This window comes from Lissotriton helveticus, chromosome 3_1 (assembly GCF_964261635.1).
Source record: "Lissotriton helveticus chromosome 3_1, aLisHel1.1, whole genome shotgun sequence".
Classification (NCBI taxonomy): Eukaryota; Metazoa; Chordata; class Amphibia; order Caudata; family Salamandridae; genus Lissotriton; species Lissotriton helveticus.
Window position 1 is genome coordinate 1982021105 of NC_136061.1, and position 22545 is coordinate 1982043649.

Consider the following 22545-nt stretch of genomic DNA (forward strand, 5'->3'; position numbering starts at 1 on the left):
ATCCACAACAAGGTTAATGGGATACAACAATCCTCACATACAAAACAGGTATAACATTGACAGCAGCATGTAAGCTTATTTCAGGCACTATACCAAGAGTAAATTCTAAACATGGGTGAGCCACTGAAGGCTTGAACCAGATGCCAGACTCTGGTTCAGCCCGAAGTCCTCTAGAGGCCTACAGCCAAAAATGAGCTGAGCTTTCGTGTAGCTTCTGTGAGCTACCCACGTTTTAACCTCATGCATCAACGATGAAATACATAGCATCACATTGGGATGTCAAACAGAAGCGAGAAAGGATACCAATCTAGTAACTGAATTACACAATGAGAAACCACAGAATCAGGGGTTAATCCCAGCTAGACCACTTGACCCAATTGAGATATCCTAGGTAGTCATTTTATTTTATCATGCCTCCTATTTTTTTCCATTATTGCATGTGAGAAACCCTTGAAATACATGAAAATGTGCATTGCACAAAAGTCCTTTGTGCTTGTCTTTGTGGACTATAATGTTATTCCATGTAAAATAAGAACATAGCCTACATATGAGGTGCACCTGACAACTGACTTGCCTCTTAGTGCACATATGGCATTGTCATCAGGGTGGGGGCATGAATGTTTCTAAGCTCATGTTTAAAAACTACCACTTTTAAAACATGCCTCTCAGTGTAGTGATATAATTTGATGTGCCATGGTGCAGTAATTGTTAAAGAATTATACTTTTTGAATTTTGAAGACACTTTAACATATTTTTTATGTGATTTTTTGCATGATTTCCATGCCAAATATTCGTGTGGCTCAGCCTATGCCCTTGCTCGGCTCTCCCTGTTTGTTGCCTGGAACATCTCTACTTAAGTACTCTGTATAACAGTTACTTGCATTCCCCCCTCTATCAGTATCTCACTCTTAGCAGCAACATCATGTTTTCAAAGATTCTAACTGGTTTCTATGTGTATCAGAAGGATAACTATTTTTACTTCTGGTTTTAATATGGAAGCATTGTGCATTAGAAACCTTGAGATGTTATTTTAGAATTACTTATGTGTTTTTCTAGCATAATATGAAACAAACAATGCTCAAATTATTATTTTTACCAGTTCCAGCACTCTGTCCTAAGTAAGTTTATGTGTTTTTTACTAAACAAAATGGTCGGCCGACCCCCGTCAGGCTGAACGTAGTAAACACTGCAACTGTCTTGTCTTCAGAAGTCATGCAGAAAAAAGGGCACACCTTCTTCTTTGACTTCTGCTGGCAGCAGGCAGCCAAGGCTGAATGGTGCACTCTGCATTGATAAAAGTGAGCATGCGCAGTGCTCGGCCTTCAAATGCTCGCACAATGAGACCTTCACAGTGTCCCCAGAGGTGCCTCGGTTTATTCTGCTGCTCAGAGTCTGCCTCTGCCAGCTGAGGGAATCAGATGGAGCTAACATCACTCTCCCAGTGCAGTAAGAACCCCTGTGGCCGTAGTCGGCAGTGGTCCTGGAACAATTTTGAAACTGAGGGTGCTTCCGTCAATGTTACATCACTGAACTATTGCTCGTGAAAAATCCAAGCATCAAACAAAGAGCAAGTGTCACAAATGAGCCACGCCTATTCAGCAGTACAATGTTAAGGGTGTAGTATACAACTGATGTTGCACTTAGGAGCACACTGTCTCAATATATTAGTAAAACATAGTGGGGTAGCACACTGTCATTTACAACTGCATCTTTTCCATTGCAATAACCACTAAATTTGCACAGACGTAGAGTTTTACTGATAAAACTATATAGCACACAGATAATGTGTGGAAATTCGGTCTCACCGAATATTTGTTACTTGTGTATCACCAAGTAAAGCGTTTTGATTAGTTTCGATCCTATTAAAATCTTCATTTCCATCACGGTTCAGAATTGGGAAAAAAACACTTCATTTATGCTTTCCTGTCTAATTATTTATCTTGAAATATTCGTGCAGTTCATGTTTTATGTATTTATGTGGTATTGTGTGTTAGAAGGAAACAGTATCCCACAGCTCCTGTGTCACCTTGTTGCCAAGGTGTCAAAGAAGATGAGACTGCAAATACCTTCTCAATGTTCCCTGAGCTCTTTCACGGGAATTGGCAAATAAAGATCCGATCTGTCGACATATGGATGAGCTGATAGCCCCAGTGGCTCCGCTCTTTATGGGAATACCATTAAAAATCCAAAAACAAGTTCAAGAAGAACTTGAAAATCTGATGGAGAATGACATATTTGAATCCATCTCTGGTTCCACACCATGGGTGTCCCTGATTGTCCTGTCTTGAAATGCAAAGATGAAGGGTTTCTAATCTGCATCAAGATGCACTGCCTGAATCTTGTAATTTAACAAGTAAGAATCCTGGCACCCGCATCTAGGACTTGGTGCAAAATCTGTCCCAAACTTGGATTTAAACAAAGGTTCTCATGTAGAAGAGAGTTCCAGGTGCATCAACACACTGCATGGCCACACACTGTGGTCTCTATTAACATAACTGACTCAGCTTCAGCATTTTCTCTGCTGTGGAGGTCTTTCAGGAGGAAATCTTATAAGATTATACAAGGCATACCTAATTGCTTATATTACGGAGATGATATGCTTTTTTTTTAGATCATACCAAAAAGAGTACGATGAGACTCTTGTTAAGGTCTGTTAAGCACAAGATGGCATGTGTCCTAACCCAGATAAAGCTGCAGCACTGATATCTGTTCCAGAGTCCCACATTTTTCTGCTGTGGGTTCCATTCTATTCAGACCAATCCAGCTACTGTTCAAGCTGAATACCCAATTTCACCCCATTTAGTGTTCCGTTAAACAGCCTGTGAAAATGGTGCCCCATTCTAGTAGTCCACGAATGTCAAAGAGCATTTGGCATGATTAAAAACGAAATTTAAATACAAAGAACCTGTATACTTCAACCCTAATCTCCAGACAGAGATCATACAAGATGTAATCCCAGTGCTCTCAGAAAAATACTTGTTCAGCGGAACAATGACCAGAAGCTCCCTGCTGCATCCAGGCACATCTCAGTCGCAGCCACACCAGTCCAGAAAAAGCCTACACCCAGATAGGTTCTGCAGAATTCTGCAGAGTTGTCCAAAACCTAAAAAACAATCAGCGTAGTTCCGCAGATGGGCATAGTAAGACTTTGACACTAAAAACATAGCAAACACATTAGCTTGCAGAGGGTTAGGACAGACCTCCTGGTGTTTCCAATTCTGTTCAATGTTGGTAATAGAGTCTGAGCCCCGACAGCCTTCTGCTCCTTCTGCTCCTGTCGTGAGCGCCTGCTACAACTCATCACTCACACCTTCTAAAGTTTCAGTCCTTGTATTCCTTGTGAAAACGTAAGGTGATGCAGGTACTTAAAACTCCAAAACATACCTTAAATTAATTTATGAGTCACATAAAAATCTTCGAATATTATCAGGTCTTTAACCCAATTTTGCACAGCAGGGGTGTAGTATGTTTGCCATTGTGTAAAATGAAAACATACATTATGGGTGGACACATATAATTCAGTAAAATTAAGAGAGATTTATTCATAAACCACGAAAGTCATCTTCCTCTGTTTTTCTTAAGTCTCAAGTCCTACCTCCAGCCCACACTCTTCCGTCGTCGACGTTGTGTCTATCGACTCTTGTGATCCTGGCAAACTCCCCTTCGCCGTGAGCTCCTCCTTAATTCACCCCCTCATCATCAGCAGACATGTATCAGTGCAGAGAGATCCCCCTTATTGGAATCAACACTACGAGACAAACTGGCCCTTTTTATCAGCAGTCTGAGACATGGACCAAGACACGTTTCTTTGCGTCTGCGCCTACTGTTTCTGAAAACGCTGCACGTCTCAGACAAAGGGAAAGTCAATTTCTTTTCCTCAACTTGAAGCGGACTTCTAGCCCTTCAAGCCTCACTTTGAGACACATTTTATGCAGTTCACACCTCCTATGAGCGTCAAAGCATAAAATTATATTTATATCACCTGCGCGCGTGTCAGATGCTGATCTGGATTAAAATGGCTAGCGTTCGAGTCCATCCTCCATGCCTGGTGTGAGAAAGACGCTTAGCCTTGCTCGCGGCTGGTAGAACGGTCACGGTAAAGACTATAAAGATCAAGTCTGCGTAGCTCACCCAGCGGGCACTAGGTGGTAAGTGACACAATAGAGACCAGCACAAAAATGCCATGTGGTACTTGTCAAACACCATAGTGCCAATATCGGCCCATACCCCGGACCGCTCCTCCTCCAACTTTCCCAAATAACAGACACCACACTCTGATTTGTTGGAGAAAGTTGTTGCAGCTTTATTAGCATGTACATTATGCCAACATGTTGGGTTATCTTACGGGCGATCCACGAGCCTCTCGCGACCCGCCCACCTGATGAGCCATAACCCCCGTGGTGTTTACCGCGGGGGCGTTGTCAGTTTTGGGGGAAGGTCTAACCCCTCCCCTCGGCGGACCTCTATTCCGCCCCTTACTCTCGCCCCTCCCCCTCCGGGGGGCGGAGCGTTGCAGGCAACCCCCGGTTGCTCAGGTCTACAACCGCCCTAAGGACTAACGGGGTGCCGTCACTCCTCCAGGATCCATCCCAGCGTGGATCTCCCTGGGGATAATTTGCTCTCGCACCCTTCCGGTGCTCCTGTAGAGGGTACCCCTCTGTACCTTCCTGCATTGGGTCGCCCTGTAACTCTGCCATGGCTCTGAGTGTGGCCGCCGCCGCCCCAGGGTCCCCCCACATTCTAGCTACCTCTTAGTTACAACCCGCTGCTACCAGCGCTTCCGCTAAATCAAGCAGAAAGCTCACCATCCCTACTTCGGATAAATGAACACCGTCTTCATCAAAGCACCCAGTGCATTTAGTATATAGCAAACCATGGCTTATGAAACCAAATCCCCTATGCTTCAAGCTACTCCAATGTATGTCGGGCGACACTCTCCACCATATCCTTGTCACCCATAGATCTAGTGACCTACAGCCTGTGCATTCCCAGGCCTCCCTGGCTCAAGCAAGGACATGTCCTCTCATCCTCTGAACAGCAGTGCTGCCCAGCAACCAAACTCCCTTATCAGTTCTGCCGCTCCTCTGGGCTAAGAACTGTAACAGTTAAGTCCCCGAACTTCTCAACTAACTGCAAACTGTGCTCTGGAGATGTCCTTCTAGTGCTCCATTCCCCCCCCAGTCCTTTCCTATTATGGACAGCTGTGCTGACCAGCAACCAAAAGCCCCTATACGGTCAGCCGGTCTGCTGCCTGTGAAATTGTGTCCCGTCTGGCTTCTGGCCTCTCAACCCTTACTTAGACATACCGGGGTTAAACCCCACCTATAAAGGGGCAGCCAGCCGGCTCACTCCCACAAAGCCGACCCTACTGTTAGCCGACAAACTCCTAATGGTTTGCCTAACTGAAGCAACAGGAACCTTCAATCCATTTTGATCAGGGGAAAAGGAGTAAACTTACGAGTTAAGTCCCTGAACCTCTCAATTATGCCTGCAAACTGCATTCTGGGGTTGTCTGAAATGGAACCCTGTCCCCACCATCTCTGCACTTTAAAGGCAAAATAGCCCACTCCTGGAATTAACTCACTCACACCCCTTGTTCCAGAAAAGCAGATATTATATGTAGCCCATAACCTTGCATATATTCCCAACATTACCAAGGGTTCTGTAGAAAGTATGCCTGCTTGACTGCCGAGTGTGCATAGCACCTATGCGACTATGAATTTCTTCCACCCTCTTTCCGGCCCCGAAACTGCTGACCTTGCCCACCCTATCCCTGGGCGAACTAAACAGAGCCACACCGTTACCCCTGTGCACAGCCGCTGCTGCTAATGAAGGTTCCCTACCGCACCAGTGAAAAAGAGGCTGTACCATGCCTTTACTCATGGTGCAGCCCCATTGACCCATACAGCACTTGACAGGCCCATGAGCAAGCCTGATCTGGTTATCCCAGGTCCCTGCTGCGCCCGCCTACCCTAAAGGTCTCTCTAAATACGGATCGTTACCCAACAGAAATTTCCCATCCGAATATAACTCGCAGTGTGTCAGAAGAAGCTAACCCAGCCCCCATAAGGCTAAAAGGATGCCCTGGGCCGAAGGCCGTTGTCCACCATCATCTTGATTGAGGGCAGGCCCTAGTCGTGCATATCCAAAGACCCGCGCCCCCCCCTGATGATTACCAAACCAGTCTTCTGCCCATCTACCCTTGTGGATCCCTATGCGCTGAGGCCAGTAGTGGCATAAGGTAATTGAGCACAACTGGGGCTGACTTGTATGGATGTCCTGGTAATATGCGCAACCACTGTACTTAACACTGCTTCTACTCTCCCCTACCAGAAGTCAGAACTTTGTTGTCAGCTTGCCCCCCAAGACCAGGTCACCAGGAACAGAATACAAGTTCCGAGCCCGGTGCACGCCTTGGCCATTCCTGCTTCTATTCCCACCTGTCCCTCTCAAGGTGGTGCCTGTGTATTTGATCCGATTGTCATGAATTAGACAAATGTTACACTCCAATCCTGGACGTTCTGACCCAGGCCCCCACACACTGGCCCCAGTGTGTTCTTCCCCTGTATCAGCTCCAAGTCCTGGCATGCCAGCCAGCTAGGCATGGTCTGACCATTCTAACGCGAAACCTGTGCGTAACTGGAAGAAAGAACAAATCCATGAAAACAACCCCCAACCAGCGACGCCCAGTAAGTCATTGCTCCTCGATCGCCAGGATCAGCGCCCCTTAGTTGCACGTTGCTGGACTAATTAACCCATTTCCTTATTGCACATGGGATGCATGATATGCCCAAATCAACCAGTTGTTTAACTGAAAACACATTTCCAATTACTATCACTGAAAATGCATGAATTGCCCTTGCTCTGCCACTGCATCCAGAGAGAACACCCCAATTATTGCACAGTATAACAACAAATTGTCCAGACTCAACAGTAAGAGAGAACATCCAAATACTGCACAGGGGCTACCTAATATGCCCCGGCTCACAGTTAACTACCCACGTATTACTTTCGTGAATGAAACCAGCGCGCCGCCCACACCACGGATAGTAACGACAACCAGGGAGGACATGGGAATCTCAGACCCTAGCACACTGCCCCCAGTGTGCTATGATCCTTATACCTGTTGATAATTCGGGTGGCCCCTCATGTGGGTAAGGCGGTTCTCCAGTGCGGTTCCTGCATATGATACAGAAAACATACATTAAAAGCTCCCCCCCCCCCCTATATACCAATCTGCATTCTCTGCAATGAGACAGGGCCCTCAACGCCCCACACGCTACTCAGGCCAGACCTGTTATGCGTTACGAGAACTAATTTGCCCGCATTACCTGCACACTTCAAAATGAATAGTTGTCCTCTCTATTATCTTGGATGGAAGACCTTCCATAGGAAATACTATCCTCCTTGACTCAGGAAGAGATTCCCCAATGTGTTCTAGTGGTTTGAGAGTCTGCCCATAATTGCAGTAATAGCCCTCTAACTGAGTTTGGTCCTCTTTTGTAGCATGCACCCGTCACCAATCTCTGGCAACACAGTTTGCTACCTCTAACATTCTGTTTCGTTCCGGTACTTGCACGAGTTGCACCAATGCCTACATAACGTTTTTCTTACGTTTGACTGTCTGCCATGCTTGAACTGATTTACCTCAGTTGTACTATATACGCTTTATTTACTTGCACACATGACCCATTCTCATCCTGTCATGCCCAGTTTAAACCTCTTGTACTGTCTGCCCATGTTTGTCACTTTGCTTCACGTAACTTAGCGTTTGCTTTTGTAATGAGCACACCTAACGCACTATCGTGTATCAGTTCTGTCCCCCCTGTGAAGCGCTCTGACACCATCAGGTAAAGTCTGCGCTGCCTAAAGCCTGGAGCATGGAGCTGCAGAGACCTGCAAACAAGGTTCCTTTCACCTCTGTATAATAAACTAAGCAGTGTAATCGGCGGCGGGCCTCTAGACTTGCAAGATTAGTTCATTCATTCATCGCTTTACTGATCTATGCTTGCCCCCCAAGAGTTTCGGCCTCAAGTGGTTATGGTTCTTGCACTAATATCCTCATGCAAAGCAAAATACATCCTATTAGGCCCGCACTTTTCCGGTTAAACTTCTATTCATTCATAGCGTGGTTAATATAGACCCAGCACCTCATGGCAGAAAAGAGGATGAAGGCCACTATTTCCGAAAACACTAATAATACGCTTTTAAACTGTTCACCGGTGATAATAACCATCAGTTATTAACAGACTAATTCATAAGTTATGCTATATACAAACCACCTACACAGCGTTTGTGTGGACCTTAAACGCCATGAAGAACCTACACGCTAAATTAATGCAATAACAAAGTCATGCACCACCATCAATTTACCACTTTGGACACATCCCAGACCACAACACGGGTCACTTCGGTGACCTGCCATGAAGTGAGCCACGCCGTCCTCCTCTGACCGATTGCCTGCATGGATATAAAGGAAAATGTCAACCAAGCCCAGAGCCCTCCCCTCCCCCTCAACAAAACATGCCCTGGGGGAGGCAGGACGGGCTTGAGAAAATTGCATAGGCTTAAACCCCATGGTGTCGTGTTACCTTTGGCATTGTAATCGTAGAATTGACACATGACATCTCCCCACATGCATTGATTCATAAGGCATGCCTAATGCCTATTCATTTCATATACACCACTAGAAACCGAGTAACAGCATTTAATGGTTTCCTTAAGAGTACAATACTAATCACAATGAGCAACAATAACCACTGGAATCAAATTAACATTGGGTACAGCAGCAGTGTGTTGCCCGGTGTGAGGAGCTCTAACTAGTGGCAGTAAGCGCTATGTAAATGTAATAATCACTATAATTAGAGGCTCCTGACCTCCTACTGGTGTTGTGGCAGACGCAAGTAAGAAATGAGTACTTTTGTCCTCTCTCTATCTTATATGTCGCTATTAAAAAATGCTTTTTAAAATTTGTACATTGTCAGTCAACAAACGTGGTTTCTCTATGTAATGTGCAGCCCGCTATATATCGCAAATTAAAAACAGACGGAGGAGGGGGGGAGCGGGCTGATGGAAAGAACCTGCTCGATTTGGTTGTTTAACTTCAACTAAATGTTACATCTGCTCACATTACCAGCCGCTAGATTATGTCCCCCCTGGGTATGTGTTAGTCTTGTGTTTGGGTGAAAAGCACCCGGAAGACTAGGGAAGCAATATGGAGATAGAGTTGTTGAGTGTTTTAGGCTGTACTGTCCACTGTATGAACATAGCTCTACCTGCGTAAATATGGTATGTAAATATACAAACTTAACAGGAGCATCGATGTTTACGTCAACTCAACCGTTCTTATATGCTCCCTAGTTTACTCCTGACGTAATACTCGACTCCCTGAACCCTGTAGAGCCACGTCGTAGTAAGAGGAGTGAAGTAGGTTCAACTCACCCATGAACTACCTCATCCCAGGATGGCACACCTAGGCTACCTGGCCCAAACAGAGTGTGTGCCGCATTAGCTATCCATATAGATCATACACCGCAACTGTTTTCGTTATTGCCGGCCCACTGCTCTCACCACGGTCCACCCAGTGTCTGTATTCTTCAGCAACCGCCTCTCTGAAATAGAAACTTCAATTAGCCTCACACCGCAATTGTTTTCTTCATCAGCGACCTACTGGCCACAGTAAGCCAAACTTGTTTACCCATGTTATATCGCATGATGTCTGTTCCGACAACTTCCTCTTGCTGTTGCTCTGCAGTAAATAAAAGAGACATGAGTTCCCTGCGACCGCACCCCCCCAAATCAACTCTGTTCAGTATGGTCCCAGATCTGTCCTTAAATCATGCACAATATTCGTTTTAAATTCCATTCCTAGAAAGGTTAAATTCCATAAAAACGCTACCTTGTTTAAATTAATGCATCCCAATTCCTGAGCCACATCGTGTGTGACTATCTAGCGTGTGCCGACCTTCTCTTGTTGAGCTGCCCTGCAGTAAGACAAAATCAACATATGAAATCCCCTTTGCCCCCCCCTTCTCATTCCTAACACCCTTAATTGTCTTGACCCCACATAAGCATTATCTATGTGCTCCAAGAAATGCATAATAAACTCTGCAAAAGAATTAAAACATCATAAGCGCTCCCGCAGTATCACAACGGAGGGGGTCCTTGTACCCGTGAAGTGCCACTCATGTACTCCTAAAGATACTTAAAACCTAAGCGTGCGAAGCGCCACAAAATGCCAAGAGTGACCAAGTTCCCAAAGACCTAGACAAGCCCAAAGGGCAATGAGGAGCTCCACCCCGCCGCAGCGACGAGCGCGGCGATTGATGTCGCGGGGGCTGATTGAAGGTTGATGCGCATTGCGCATGCGCGAGTCTGCGACAAAGATGGCGGCCATATCGTGCCAAATCAAAGTCCTATGTGGGCCCCAACCACGAGGACCGACAACAGAGCCCGAGCAAAGCGCCCGATCCTCGACTGGCCAACGCGGTCAGCCTAAAGGTCCTGCGTGGGACCCAAACCACGAGGACACGCACAGCTGTTCAGGTGAAGCCCAAGGAAGACCGGCGCCGCCCCCCCGGACCAGCCTGCAAGCCGAGTGTGGATGCCGAGAGTCCAGCCTTAATTAAAGGAAAACTCTTTGAAGAGAATAGGCATAGACGTGAGTACACTGACTGCGTGCAAAGAGCAATCGCTAAATGCGGACACCCACGGTCAGTCATTCGAATGACGAAAAAGTGTACCTACTGACTGGCTGCCCCAGGCCACCCCGGCGTCCCATCCCACCCCACAGGCAGACCCCCGAACAACCGGAGGCCCAGGAACAGCGCTGAAAGTGTACAGGAGCAAGGAAGCCCCCCATCGGCAACGTCACCATCCCGCAGCAACCCGCCCCACCCCCAAAAGCAATCCCCGACCAGACAAAAGCCGCACATGGCCCACGTGGCCCCCCTCTCCCCATGCACGCACCCGTGAACGCCACCCCTGCCGCCCACAGCATCCCCACCCTGCCTCCCTACAACCCAGACCAGCATAACACGAGCACCGGGCGCCCAGCGCAGAGGCTGCGCGCCCCAGCACTGAGGAACTCCCCCCCCCCGGCCCCATAACAGCGACAGGACCCCCTCCCCCAGAACCGTCAGCCCACACCTCAAAACCAGCCACACACCTGCAAAAAGCGCACGGGCAGCCCCCCGTCCGAAGTCCACGGGGGAGGGAGGGGCGAGGGTCAGCTCGCCACCGCATCCAGGAACAAGGAGGGCGCCTGACCCTCGCCCCCTGGGTCATATAGCCTAACCTGCCCCTTCCCCTAGACGAGGAAGTGACATCACAGGGGGACCATCTGGTCCCCCGAACACTAGACCGCTCATGGGTCTGTGCCATCCTATGGCACTAAGGGTGGCCGCCCTCGTAGGTGGCCACCTTTGGTGGCCCTGGGCAGCCAGTCACACTTCACTACGCTACGGATCGAAAGAGGGGTCTGAAAGAGTGAACGAGTTTGTGACATTGGTGGAGACCAGGTGGATCCTAAAGCTGCAGTTGAGTGTCTGGCCAATCACAGTAACAGTTTCCCAAGCCAATCCAAGGTCATTACACTTCCCCACCAATACCTTTAGAATGTGCCTTTGTTCGGGATTGGTTGAAAGCCATTTGTGTGCCAAATGTTTGATTCTATTATTAGAGATGGACAGGAAAACTCCACTTCGCCGTCTGTTGTAGTGAAGTAGTGTGGCTCACTGGTTAGAGGCGGCAGACCCGAGAGCAGAGGACGGCCCGGGACCAGGGTTCGATTCCCGGCGCGGCAGGTTTCTGGACCAGGGTCAGCGGACTCGATAATTCTCTCGCCTCGGTGCCCACGCTGATCAGCGTTCACACTCGGCAACTCTGGGCATTAGCTTGCCTCATCTTCACTAACGGCCCCACCAGACCGCCGGGGATGCCTGGTCTCACCCTGGAGATACCCATTAAGGGACCATCTCTCAGGGAAGCCAGGAAGGGTTTCGCAGCGGTCGAAGCGCCTTGGGACCCTACGGGTAAGTAGTGCGCTATATAAATGCCTATACATTTACATACATTTACACATGTTGGCAGAGTTGTTTACTGAACTTCGCACTCCAAGCTGAGTATAGAGTGGAAAAAACTCTGTGAACCACACTGACTTAGCGGAGTTTGCCACACACTCCTAGTCAAGACAACTCATTCATCAATATCAAATGTTCTCTGTCAGACGTTGAGGGACTACAAAGACATACTTTATAGCATCACAAGTGTGTCACCAACCTAATATATGTTTGGGAGGATAATGAGAACCAAGATCTTGGAGTCATCCTCAGCTCCACCATGAGGTGAGAACTTGGGATGCTGCACATAAAGTGAAGATGAAACTATGTGCCAACAAACAAAGAGCTCAAGTTTATGATTTGTGCCAGGGACATTTTTTGTTGGTGAGGGTAAGTGGGACTGGCAAACCTAGTTACAATCGTCAGCCATATGTGGCCACTGACATTAAGGACTCCTTGATCACTGTATGGTGGGAAGAGAATGTCATTACCCGAAACTCTTCATTCATCCTATGGTTTCTGGGGGATCCATGTGGACTATCTTCTGATAATGTACATTATGAGAGGGCTAGCTGTCTGGAGTATGGTGAAACTGATGCCACTCCTGACAACAATTTGGATTGTGATGGTGACACATTACCCATGGTGGCATGAACTCCCTATTATTCTCCTTTTCACTCTCCACCTCACTCCTTTGTCCCTTTCCTTCTTAGTCTCAACTCCGTCACAATGTCAAGCCTCGTAAACAATGTAATGCTGTCATGGACCAATTTATTTGTATGCTGTTGAAAGGAAATATAGCATACTGGCTCTCCCCTTGACCTAGGCGCCATTCCTGGTGCGGGGATGTTCTACCGCAGGGCTCATGAAGTGCTGGCGGGCGGGTGGAAGATGGAGCTGCAGAAAGGTGCAAGTGAGAAGCAGAAAGGATGCAACAACAAGTGGCTATTGATCATAATAAATATAAAAAAGGCCCTGACGTAGGTAAACAACCTACCTGATTGTCATCTTGTCCGCTATATCTGTTTAGGAAGTAACCTAAATGAAAGATATGATACTTCAAGTGATCGGAGCTGTCTATATGGTACATGGACTGTGGTCATTACAGTACATTCAATTGTCTTTCAGCAAACAACCTCATGATTGCCACATAATTGTTTATTGAGTTCCAGTAAAGACATGTACTAGTGTCTATTTTTTTTTCTTCCAGATAGACCGTGTGAACTTTTCTGCACACCACTGGGCAAAGAAGCGCCATTCCTCGCAGCAGACAGGGTCTTAGATGGCACCCCCTGCGGAGCATACGAGACGGATCTCTGTGTACATGGCAAGTGCCAGGTGGAGTAGCTTTCTAGTGTTTTCTAGGAAAATTTAAAGTATAACTCAGTCTTTTTCTGTGCATGTTTCTTGCAGAGCTTATAGCTTTTTTGTGTTTAAAGATAATGAAAGTCAACGGCTGCCGGGGAAGGGGGGGGCATTGCAAGTATTGTGAGTGTTATAAACAAATTTATATTTTGCAGTCTCAGTCCATATTCTCACACCACCATGTAATGGCATTCTAGCACCCGTGATGCTAGAGCTGAAGGCCACCATCTTGTAAAGGCATTCTAACACCCTTGATGCATGAGCTGAAGGCCACCATCTTGTAAAGGCATTCTAACACGTGTGATGCAAGACCTAAAGACCACAAGCTTGTAACTGCCTTCTAGCACCCGTGATGCTAGAGCGAAGGCCACCATCTTGTAAAGGCATTCTAACACCCTTGATGCAAGAGCTGAAGGCCACCAGCTTGTAAAGGCATTCTAGCACCCGTGCTAATAGTGCTGAAGGCCACCAGCTTGTAAAGGCATTCTAGCACCCGTATTGCAAGAGCTGAAGGCCACCAGCTTGTAAAGGCATTCTAGCACCCGTGCTAATAGTGCTGAAGGCCACCAGCTTGTAAAGGCATTCTAGCACCCGTGCTAATAGTGCTGAAGGCCACCAGCTTGTAAAGGCATTCTAGCACCCGTGCTAATAGTGCTGAAGGCCACCAGCTTGTAAAGGCATTCTAGCACCCGTGCTAATAGTGCTGAAGGCCACCAGCTTGTAAAGGCATTCTAGCACCCGTGCTAATAGTCCTGAAGGCCACCAGCTTGTAAAGGCATTCTAGCACCCGTATTGCAAAAGCTGAAGGCCACCAGATTTTAAAGGCATTCTAGCATCCATAATGTAAGAGCTGAAGGCTACCATCTTGTACGGGCATTCTATCTTTTTTTTTTTATAAAACGTTTTATTACTGACAATGTCACACAGGTCAGACCGTATTGAAACAAGGATGCCCGAGGGTGGTTCGCTGGTACAGTTTCAACCACAGACCTGGGTCCATAGCCTGTTGCAAACAGTTTACATTTGATCAAAGTGAGACTATTCTACCCCGAATCATGTCTCCGTCTGGGCTGCAGAGGATCACAAAGCCCTCCCCTATACCCATTCCATTTGTCCCAAATTTGTGTCCATTTGTTGGGGCTTCCTCTGGATTCATACACTGTCCTCTCCGTTAACATGCACTGGCCCATGTAATTTTCCCATGCTATCAGTGATGGTGGTTCCTGCGCCCTCCACAATCTCGCAATATTCCTTTTGGCAATTATCATTCCCAGTGTCACCCTTGTTCTCTCTTTAGTGTTTAAATCTGTAGGGCCCCATATATTCAAGAGACACAGTTTTATATTGCAATCAATCTTGTTGCCCATTACTTCCTCCATACATTTCGTTAAGTCAGACCAGTACCCCTGGATAACCGGACATTCCCAGAGCACATGTACAAAGGTGCCCTCATCTCCTCAGGCATCCTGCGTCAGTGCTGGAGCCCATCTTCACCAATGTTGGTCCCGCAAGATATGTTCTATGGAGTATCTTCAGTTGTATAAGTCTAAGCCTAGAGGAGATGGCTGTTTCTGTAACGGCATTCTAGCTCATGATGCAAGAGCTGAAGGCCACCAGCTTGTAGGAGCATTCTAGCATCTGTGATGCAAGAGGTGAAGCCACCAGCTTGTAACAGCATTCTAGCTCTCCGGATGCAAGAGCTGAAGGTCATCACATATCCATACCTAGCCCAAGACCATGTCCAGCAGTGGACTGACCCAAGTAGAAACAATATATTTCGCCCGCTGACGCTGAAAGAGATGTAGGGCGTAAACAGCTTCAGTAAGCTGACATGCAATTGACTCTGCCACATCCCAACTGGACTTTTATTGCCTCTTGTAAGGGTTCTGAGTAAATAGCTTGGTGTTGCATTGGTGCTGACAGAGACAGTGTGGTGTTCTCTAGCAGAAGGCCCCCAGGATGGCTTGATAGGACTACTGTGTTGTGAAACCACCCAGAGCAGGTGCGGTGCCGAACCATTCAAAATAGGGAAACTCTTGTGTGGAAGGGCAGCCCAGATTCTCATCCAGAGCAAAATAGCGTGAAAACACAACAGGGGGAAAGAAAGAGGAAGAGAATGATGGAAAAACAATGACAAAGGGAGAAAGCTCGGAAGAACCCACAAGGATGGATAAAGCGACAGGGAGTGGTCAAGTGATGGATTAATAAGGCATAATGTAGAATGAAGACTTCTAGCTTTTGTATTTGCGACCCCAACCTTCGATAGCACTGTCTGAGTACTTCTGAGCAAAACGTTGGACCCTGGCACTAATTCTTTTACAAATTAAGCACTAGTGGTAACTAACTTAGCCACTAAGAAAATTGTGCCTGATGTGGTCACTATTATAACACTAATAATATTAGTATCTCGGGGTGATTTGAACGTAAGTGGCTCTTATTAGACAAAAGGTTTGAGGCCACTGTTGTGAAAGAGGGCCGGTTCCTTACACACCCCCCTAACTGTTATTACAGAATAACTGAATTATATATTTATCTCAGCAGATTGAGCTGCTATTGATCGCTACTCCATGCACGTATTCTGCTTCCGCCAACTCAGATGAGACAGTGCAATGCCCCTCGGAGATTGAGGGGCTTCATACATATCCGCACTTGTACCCCGCCCACGACTTGACAGTCTGGTATTTTGTTTCCGTTTTTTGGGAAATACCGCCCGACTGCCCGTTGTTGCCAAGTTCTTATCATGATTTTTTATTGTTATTTTGGGTTTTCTTTTGCGCCTAATTCCCTTCAATGGGAGGTGTCCTGTATCTCATACATGACAATATGTGCCCAGCAATGACGCCTGAGCATACGGGCGAACATTTCGGCCGCTGTGATACCCTGTACTACCTACCTGGCGTGTAAGGTCATTTGTGATTCTTCTTTTATTGTTTCACAGCCTAGTGGGCCAACAAGGAATTTTTGTGTATGACAGCTAAATGAGAATGGGTAACTCTTGAGTTGAGGATGTATTCGTGCAGTCCTGCTTTGGATGTGCTTAGGGGAAAATGAGATCTTGGGTCAAGAGGAGGAAATCTTAGTTTTGGGGATTCCGAGATGGAAAATCACCTGAATAGCAAGGTAGAACGAAGTGAAAGATGGTACCAGGGTCATAGGCCTGCATATAAATGTTTAGTAAGATCTGTGGAATGTACAATATGAGTCTATGGACTCATATTGTTCAAAGGGTAGATGGAAGTGGGTAAGAAAAGGTTACATTGCTTGTCTTGTGGCCTGCCCTTTTCCTACATGGTGCTCAAATTTAAACATAGTATCCTAAAGATAGTGCATCACCATTATTAGGAAATTTAAAAAAAATCTGAAAATAGATGGGTGTAGTCTGGAGTCCCTGGTGCAAAGCACTTAAATATGTTGCTCAGCATCAGTGGGTGAGGCACGGCCACTTTTGTCACATGTTATGAAATATATTTGGGAAATGGGAATGCTTTCTATGTGTCACCAAGTCGATAGTCTGTCTCCAAAATGCTGTATCCTATTGGATGTTCAGACTTATCAATGGCGCATTTATTGATATCGTGAACGAGTTTGTGCTCATAGCTACTAGCAATTCTCTGCCTCCGTTTTCTCTCTGGCTTTTCCAAGCATCACAGTTTTTCTAGGGAATATGGTCTTCGCACTGTGTCCATAGTATGAGAGCTTCAATCAAGCCCGTTATACTGAGTGAAATTTCTGCTTGATTTGATCAAGTATGCGTTTGTTTGTTTTCCTGGCCATCCGTAGTATTCTTAGAGGTCTTGTCCAACATGACAGTTCAAATGCTCTTCCTCTCGTTTCATCATTGTTCAACGTTCGCATCCATACAGTGTCAGAGATTACTACTGCTTGAACGATTCTTACTTTTGTTCTTGGGGATGCCTTAGCAAATTGAAAAATCATTTCCAGTTCTTTTCTTCCAGCTCTGCCTGTTGCTAATCTGCGGCATATGTTTTGACTGCTGCTACCAATATTTAGGGGTGGGCAGAAAATTCAGCTCTGCTGGTGGAGGTCAGAGTTTTGCCAACTCAGCGCAATGCGAGTATCAGAGTTGTGAGAAAACTCCGCCATGTGGTGGGACTTTTTCTCTCATGAGGTTCGCCAACTAGTGTGAGTGAGAATTTGCATCCCCAGGCAGGATTTATGGGCTCTAGAATGCCTCCTGTCAAGATTTCCTCAACACATGTGGTCACGACAGGTCACAACCGTTCATGCTTAGAAAGCTGCCACTCGAGTAGAAAATCTACTTGAGCAACAGAAAGAAGCAGCACCCTCCAGATTTGACAGGTAGGGTGAAAGAATGCTAAAGTCATCACCTGAATGACCACATGTATGTGCAAAAGCGAAGAATTACTTTTTTGAGTAATTCATGGGAGGTTATACTTTAAGGGTGAGTGATCATTAAGAAAGTCTGTATCCTTGGGTATCTACAAAACTTATCGCAGAACCACAGTATGCTTTGTAAGATACAGTGTAGCAGGGATTCTGCTCATACACAGAACTGTGCATAGAGACTTGGAACCTCAGTGAATTAGGGTGTACCAAAACGCACCTTAGTAGCCAAAATCCCCTACCAGACTAGCAATCAGTGTCTCATTGGTTCTTCCATACCCCCAATGATTAGACAACCCAGAAAATGGAACTTAGAACACCTCAGGCAATGTGGAACACATGAACACTCTTTCGTTATACTCTCATACCAGTCTAAAACTGGGAGTAAATGAAGACACGTGCAAGTTTGAAATATTTATTTCTAAGGCCGTGTTCTCAGGCGCAGTATTGTAGCTAATACAAGCAGACATATTATAAGCAACAAGATTATCAGCATAGTTACTATTCCATAAAATACAAAAGGAGAAACTATGTTAGAATGCTAAATGGAAATAGGCTAGTTTACACCTAGATTTCACCCTCCCTTTCTAGTAGGTTATTTTATATCTACAGAAGGTCTCTTGGGTTTACAAAGGCAGCCCCCTACCTCTGGTCCTGGTAGAAGTGGATCACATAATTTTCTACATCAGCTCTCTGCTTGCAAATGTTCTCCAAATGTGTTTGCATGCCTGCGTAGTGCATTATTAAACGCGCCAAAATCAGAGGTGGCCACAGCTGCATATATGTTATGTGTAGAACTTGCGCTGATCAGACCGAACAACAACCACTGTGTTGAAATAACCTTGAAGCCTCGGCACTCACTGGTCAGACAAAGCTTACCAAGCGAAGCTGCTACTATATGAAAACATATTATTCTCGTGTGAAGCAAAACAGTCTGCTAGACTCTAAACATTTATAATAATGTGTGCCGTGTGCAAAGGAAGCAGAAAGGAAAAATGAAGTTTAATCTTCCAATAAGCTCATGCTAACTTAACACAGTGTAAATGCAAGGCTCATCCCCATGACACCCTCCCTTGATCTGAGCACGGATAAGACAAAGGGCAAATTTGGAAAGCAGAGTTCAATAACAACTGTCAGAACCAAGTACAAATTGCCACAGGGAAAAAACTGGAACAAAAAAAACTCCATAAATTAAATGAACTTCTAGCCATGGACATAATGAAGTCAATAGGTCTGGGCAGAAAAAAATGAAGCTGAGAGAAAAAAATATAAAAAGTATCTGATGTCCAACTTGTGACCCCGGTCATGGAAGAGAGAGAAGCGATGACACATCTCAATCCAACAATGTATATGCAAAATATGTAGCAACAGCCTCCAACAGGAAGTCACTGTTCTCATCCGAAAACATGCCAGCCATCCAATTTAGCAAAGGGAAAGAACATGTTCTTCAATTACCGGAGCCTCTAGCACCATCAGAGGGCAACACGGTGTTTCCTCAATGAAGCTGCGTGCCAAGAAATCTTGCGCCTCTGCGAAAACGTCCCAGGACTCCATGCATCGCTGCAAAGGCCATAATCCCTCCGCCAGAACAAAGCAATTCATGAGCAACTAAGGGGCTCATAAGCTGATCATAATCCGCATTGGGAGACACCGTAATGCAGAGACACAAATCCAGGGCCCAGTCGAAATCACAACTCAGGCAATGAAAGACAGGCTGGATGCATGTGAAAAAGGAAAATCGAAACAATAATCCATATGATGCACTCAAAGTAGCAAGAGGCAGCGCTCCATAATATTCAAGCATTCGGCTGCTGAGCAGCAGCAGTCGTGACAGATCCTCTCACAATACAGGACGTGCATCCATTTTGAAATAAACAAAACAGCAGAAGTACGACTGCAATCAGAGCCAGCATTAAGAGAAATCCACCAAACAGGCTGGAAAAAATCGAATGAAAAATGCCGGGAACACACCAAATATAGTTTGAAAAGAAGACACAAGGCCACTGCTGACAACTTTAAAAAAGTGAGCCAGCCCTGTGGTGGAGGATGCATTAACCCCTTCCATGCTCATGACGGAACGGTTCCGTCATCAGCGTCGGTGCTCCGGTGCTGATGACGGAACATTTCCGTCATGAGTCAATGTGATTTATGACCCTTCAGCACTGCAGCAAAATTCGCGCAGCACTGAAGGGGTTAAAGATAGTGTGAATTAATTCACCGAAATGCAAGGGCAAATCTCTATTTAATAAAGCATGCACTTCTGTGCGGGTGTTTGCCACGTGAAGGACAAATGTTTCATGAGCAGATGTGAGGGCGACTTCTTTCTGGGACAATAGAGCTCTTATACGACTCATCTTGTTGAACTCTGCTTTCAAGGTCGGAATCGTCGGCCAGATGGAAACATCAAGCTTCCCATGCGCAGGAGGAAACATCACAATTTTACAGCAAACCACACGCTCACTGACGGTAACCACGTAAGGAATTCCTGCTACCATCCCACAACAATTCATTTAAAAGTAAATAACTCCCTTTTGCCAGTAATGTGAATGTTGGTATGATAGCAGGTGTTGGTGTACCTTTCAAAATACAGGCTAAATTTGGCTTGTTCCGGTTCCAAGAGCCATGTAATTGGATATTCCTACACATTAATGAGTGATCTGGTGTTGTAGTGCAATCTTCACCATTCAAGTAAACCTCTTTTCCCTCCCTAAGGCATCTATAGGTAAATGGTAGCGACCAAGCATCATGGAGATAAGCGGTGCCCAGAGGTTCATATCTACCAATTGCATAGTACTTCATACAGGCTTTGAATTTGAAAAGGGGAAAAGGTAGAGTTATTAACCCGTGGATAAGCCACGTTGCCGAATTGGTCTCAGCCACAGAAAATGGTAACGGGTCTAACTTTTCAATGTGTAACATAGAAAAAGTTGCATCTTTCATTGACCTAAAACGTTGCTTTTCAGTCAAATTAAATGGAGCAAATAATGATGATGTATTCATGTAGTGCCATGGCACTTTTACAGCTTTCAGAGTTTGTAAGGTCCATGCAAACTGCATAATAGAACGAAATTGATTTTGACCATGGTACAAAACAGACACTTCATCTTGCACAATATCAACAACAGATGACACAATATTATCTAACGTGTAAATGCGGGAAGAAAGCGTGTTAATACTGTTATCTACAACTGCTAGCACTTTTTCTACATTTGCTTGATTGATAGCTCTAATACGGGAAGCCGCCTCAATTTGGGACAGTTTCCAAACTTCGTTGTAAATAGCATATATCCATCTTTTTGATCTGCCGGAAGCCGGGCCTTTCACAAAATCATTCAGATCAACATTGTCAGTCAATTTGGATAAATGCATCTTAACTGACGCCAAAGTCGAATGTTTCAGCCAACTCTGACATAATTTGCTCACAGAATAGGTAGTCACAGAAAATGGCCTCTTTCAAAAATGGATCCACCCTGACCTGTGTGTAGCCTGGAGCTAAACCCAGAAAACAATACTTGCATGAATCAGCACTTCTGTGCCACAGCAACCAACCCTTAGGATCCAAACTGGATATGTTAAAGAAAGAATTCAGTAACAGAGTCTGTTTTCTCTGATGGAAATCCTGATATTACTATTCCAACCGGAATATTCTTCTAATTCAGGAAAAGAAGGAGCATTTAATTTTTTTGTAGTAGTTAATCCAAAATAAGTAGTTTGTGAAATTGTAGAATTCAAAAACAACATATGGTTCGGGATGAGGCATGCACGATGCAAAGCCTTAGTGCCTTGCACTTGCCAACTTTTAGAACCCCAAACAGATTTAAGATCAATAGTATCTTTCCACAGCTCGTAGCCCCGAACAGCTGGTTGGTCTAAAAAGGACTTTGAATACAATAATTTTGTGTGGGTAAGCCTAACCTTGAAAGTGGACTTCTCAGTCATTTTAAAATAAAATGCATTGGGATTTGACTGATTAAAATCAGTAAAATAAGTGAACCTCTTTAAAAAAGAAGTGGAACTCCCTAGTACAGGAGCGGGACAATGTTCCCACTGTGTATAATTAACAGTATTCCTCCTGGTATTTGCTTTATGCAGGTAATGATTGCCAAAATGTTGATAACAAAACAAATCACCATAATTTGCGGAATGTAGATACAAATCTTCAGCATCAAAGGCAGCATAATATTTCAAATCAGAAAACAAAGCTTCTACGGCCTGAACATCCCAATCATCAGAACGTATATTTTGTTTAATTACATCCCCCATAGAAACTCTTAGGACATTTGAGACATTTATAACCTCAGTGGGCCCATGGATTTGAAATCTAATAGAATCCCACTCAATCTCATCTAAGACGGGCCAAGCAGTGACATTAACAAAAGACAGGTCCCTCTTCAATCTGTGTGATGAGGAATGGGGAGCCAATGTTCCATTAATATGTCGAATGCATGTTCCAATAGACATGAACAGGTAAATCGAAAAAAGGTCCAAGGAGGAATCAAACATTTTTTTTTAAACAGTGTTGCAAGAAGAGAAATCTTGGAAGGGGTCTTCGAAGTATGAGAGTCAGTATCAAATGAAAATCTGGATTCCGTAGCCAAACAAGTTTGCAAATTAGGAATTGATAAGTCAGTGGGGTAAGTATATTCAGTCTCATCAAGGTGAGCACCAGGTAGTGAACTCAATAAAGGACTTGAAACTGCAGGCATCTCAAGGGCAACATCAGGCCTGGGGTTAGGAACCGGGGCCAAAACAGAAT

At 45.4% G+C, this 22545-nt stretch overlaps 1 protein-coding gene across 1 annotated transcript in view; it reads left to right on the forward strand.

The window, feature by feature from the left end:
- Window positions 1-22545, forward strand: part of ADAMTS17 (ADAM metallopeptidase with thrombospondin type 1 motif 17) — a 1305267-nt gene that overhangs the window by 867774 nt on the left and 414948 nt on the right. Inside the window, exon 14 of the mRNA XM_078683112.1 lies at window positions 13270-13397. Coding sequence (XP_078539238.1) covers window positions 13270-13397 — 128 coding nt within the window. The remainder of the gene's footprint in view (window positions 1-13269; window positions 13398-22545) is intronic.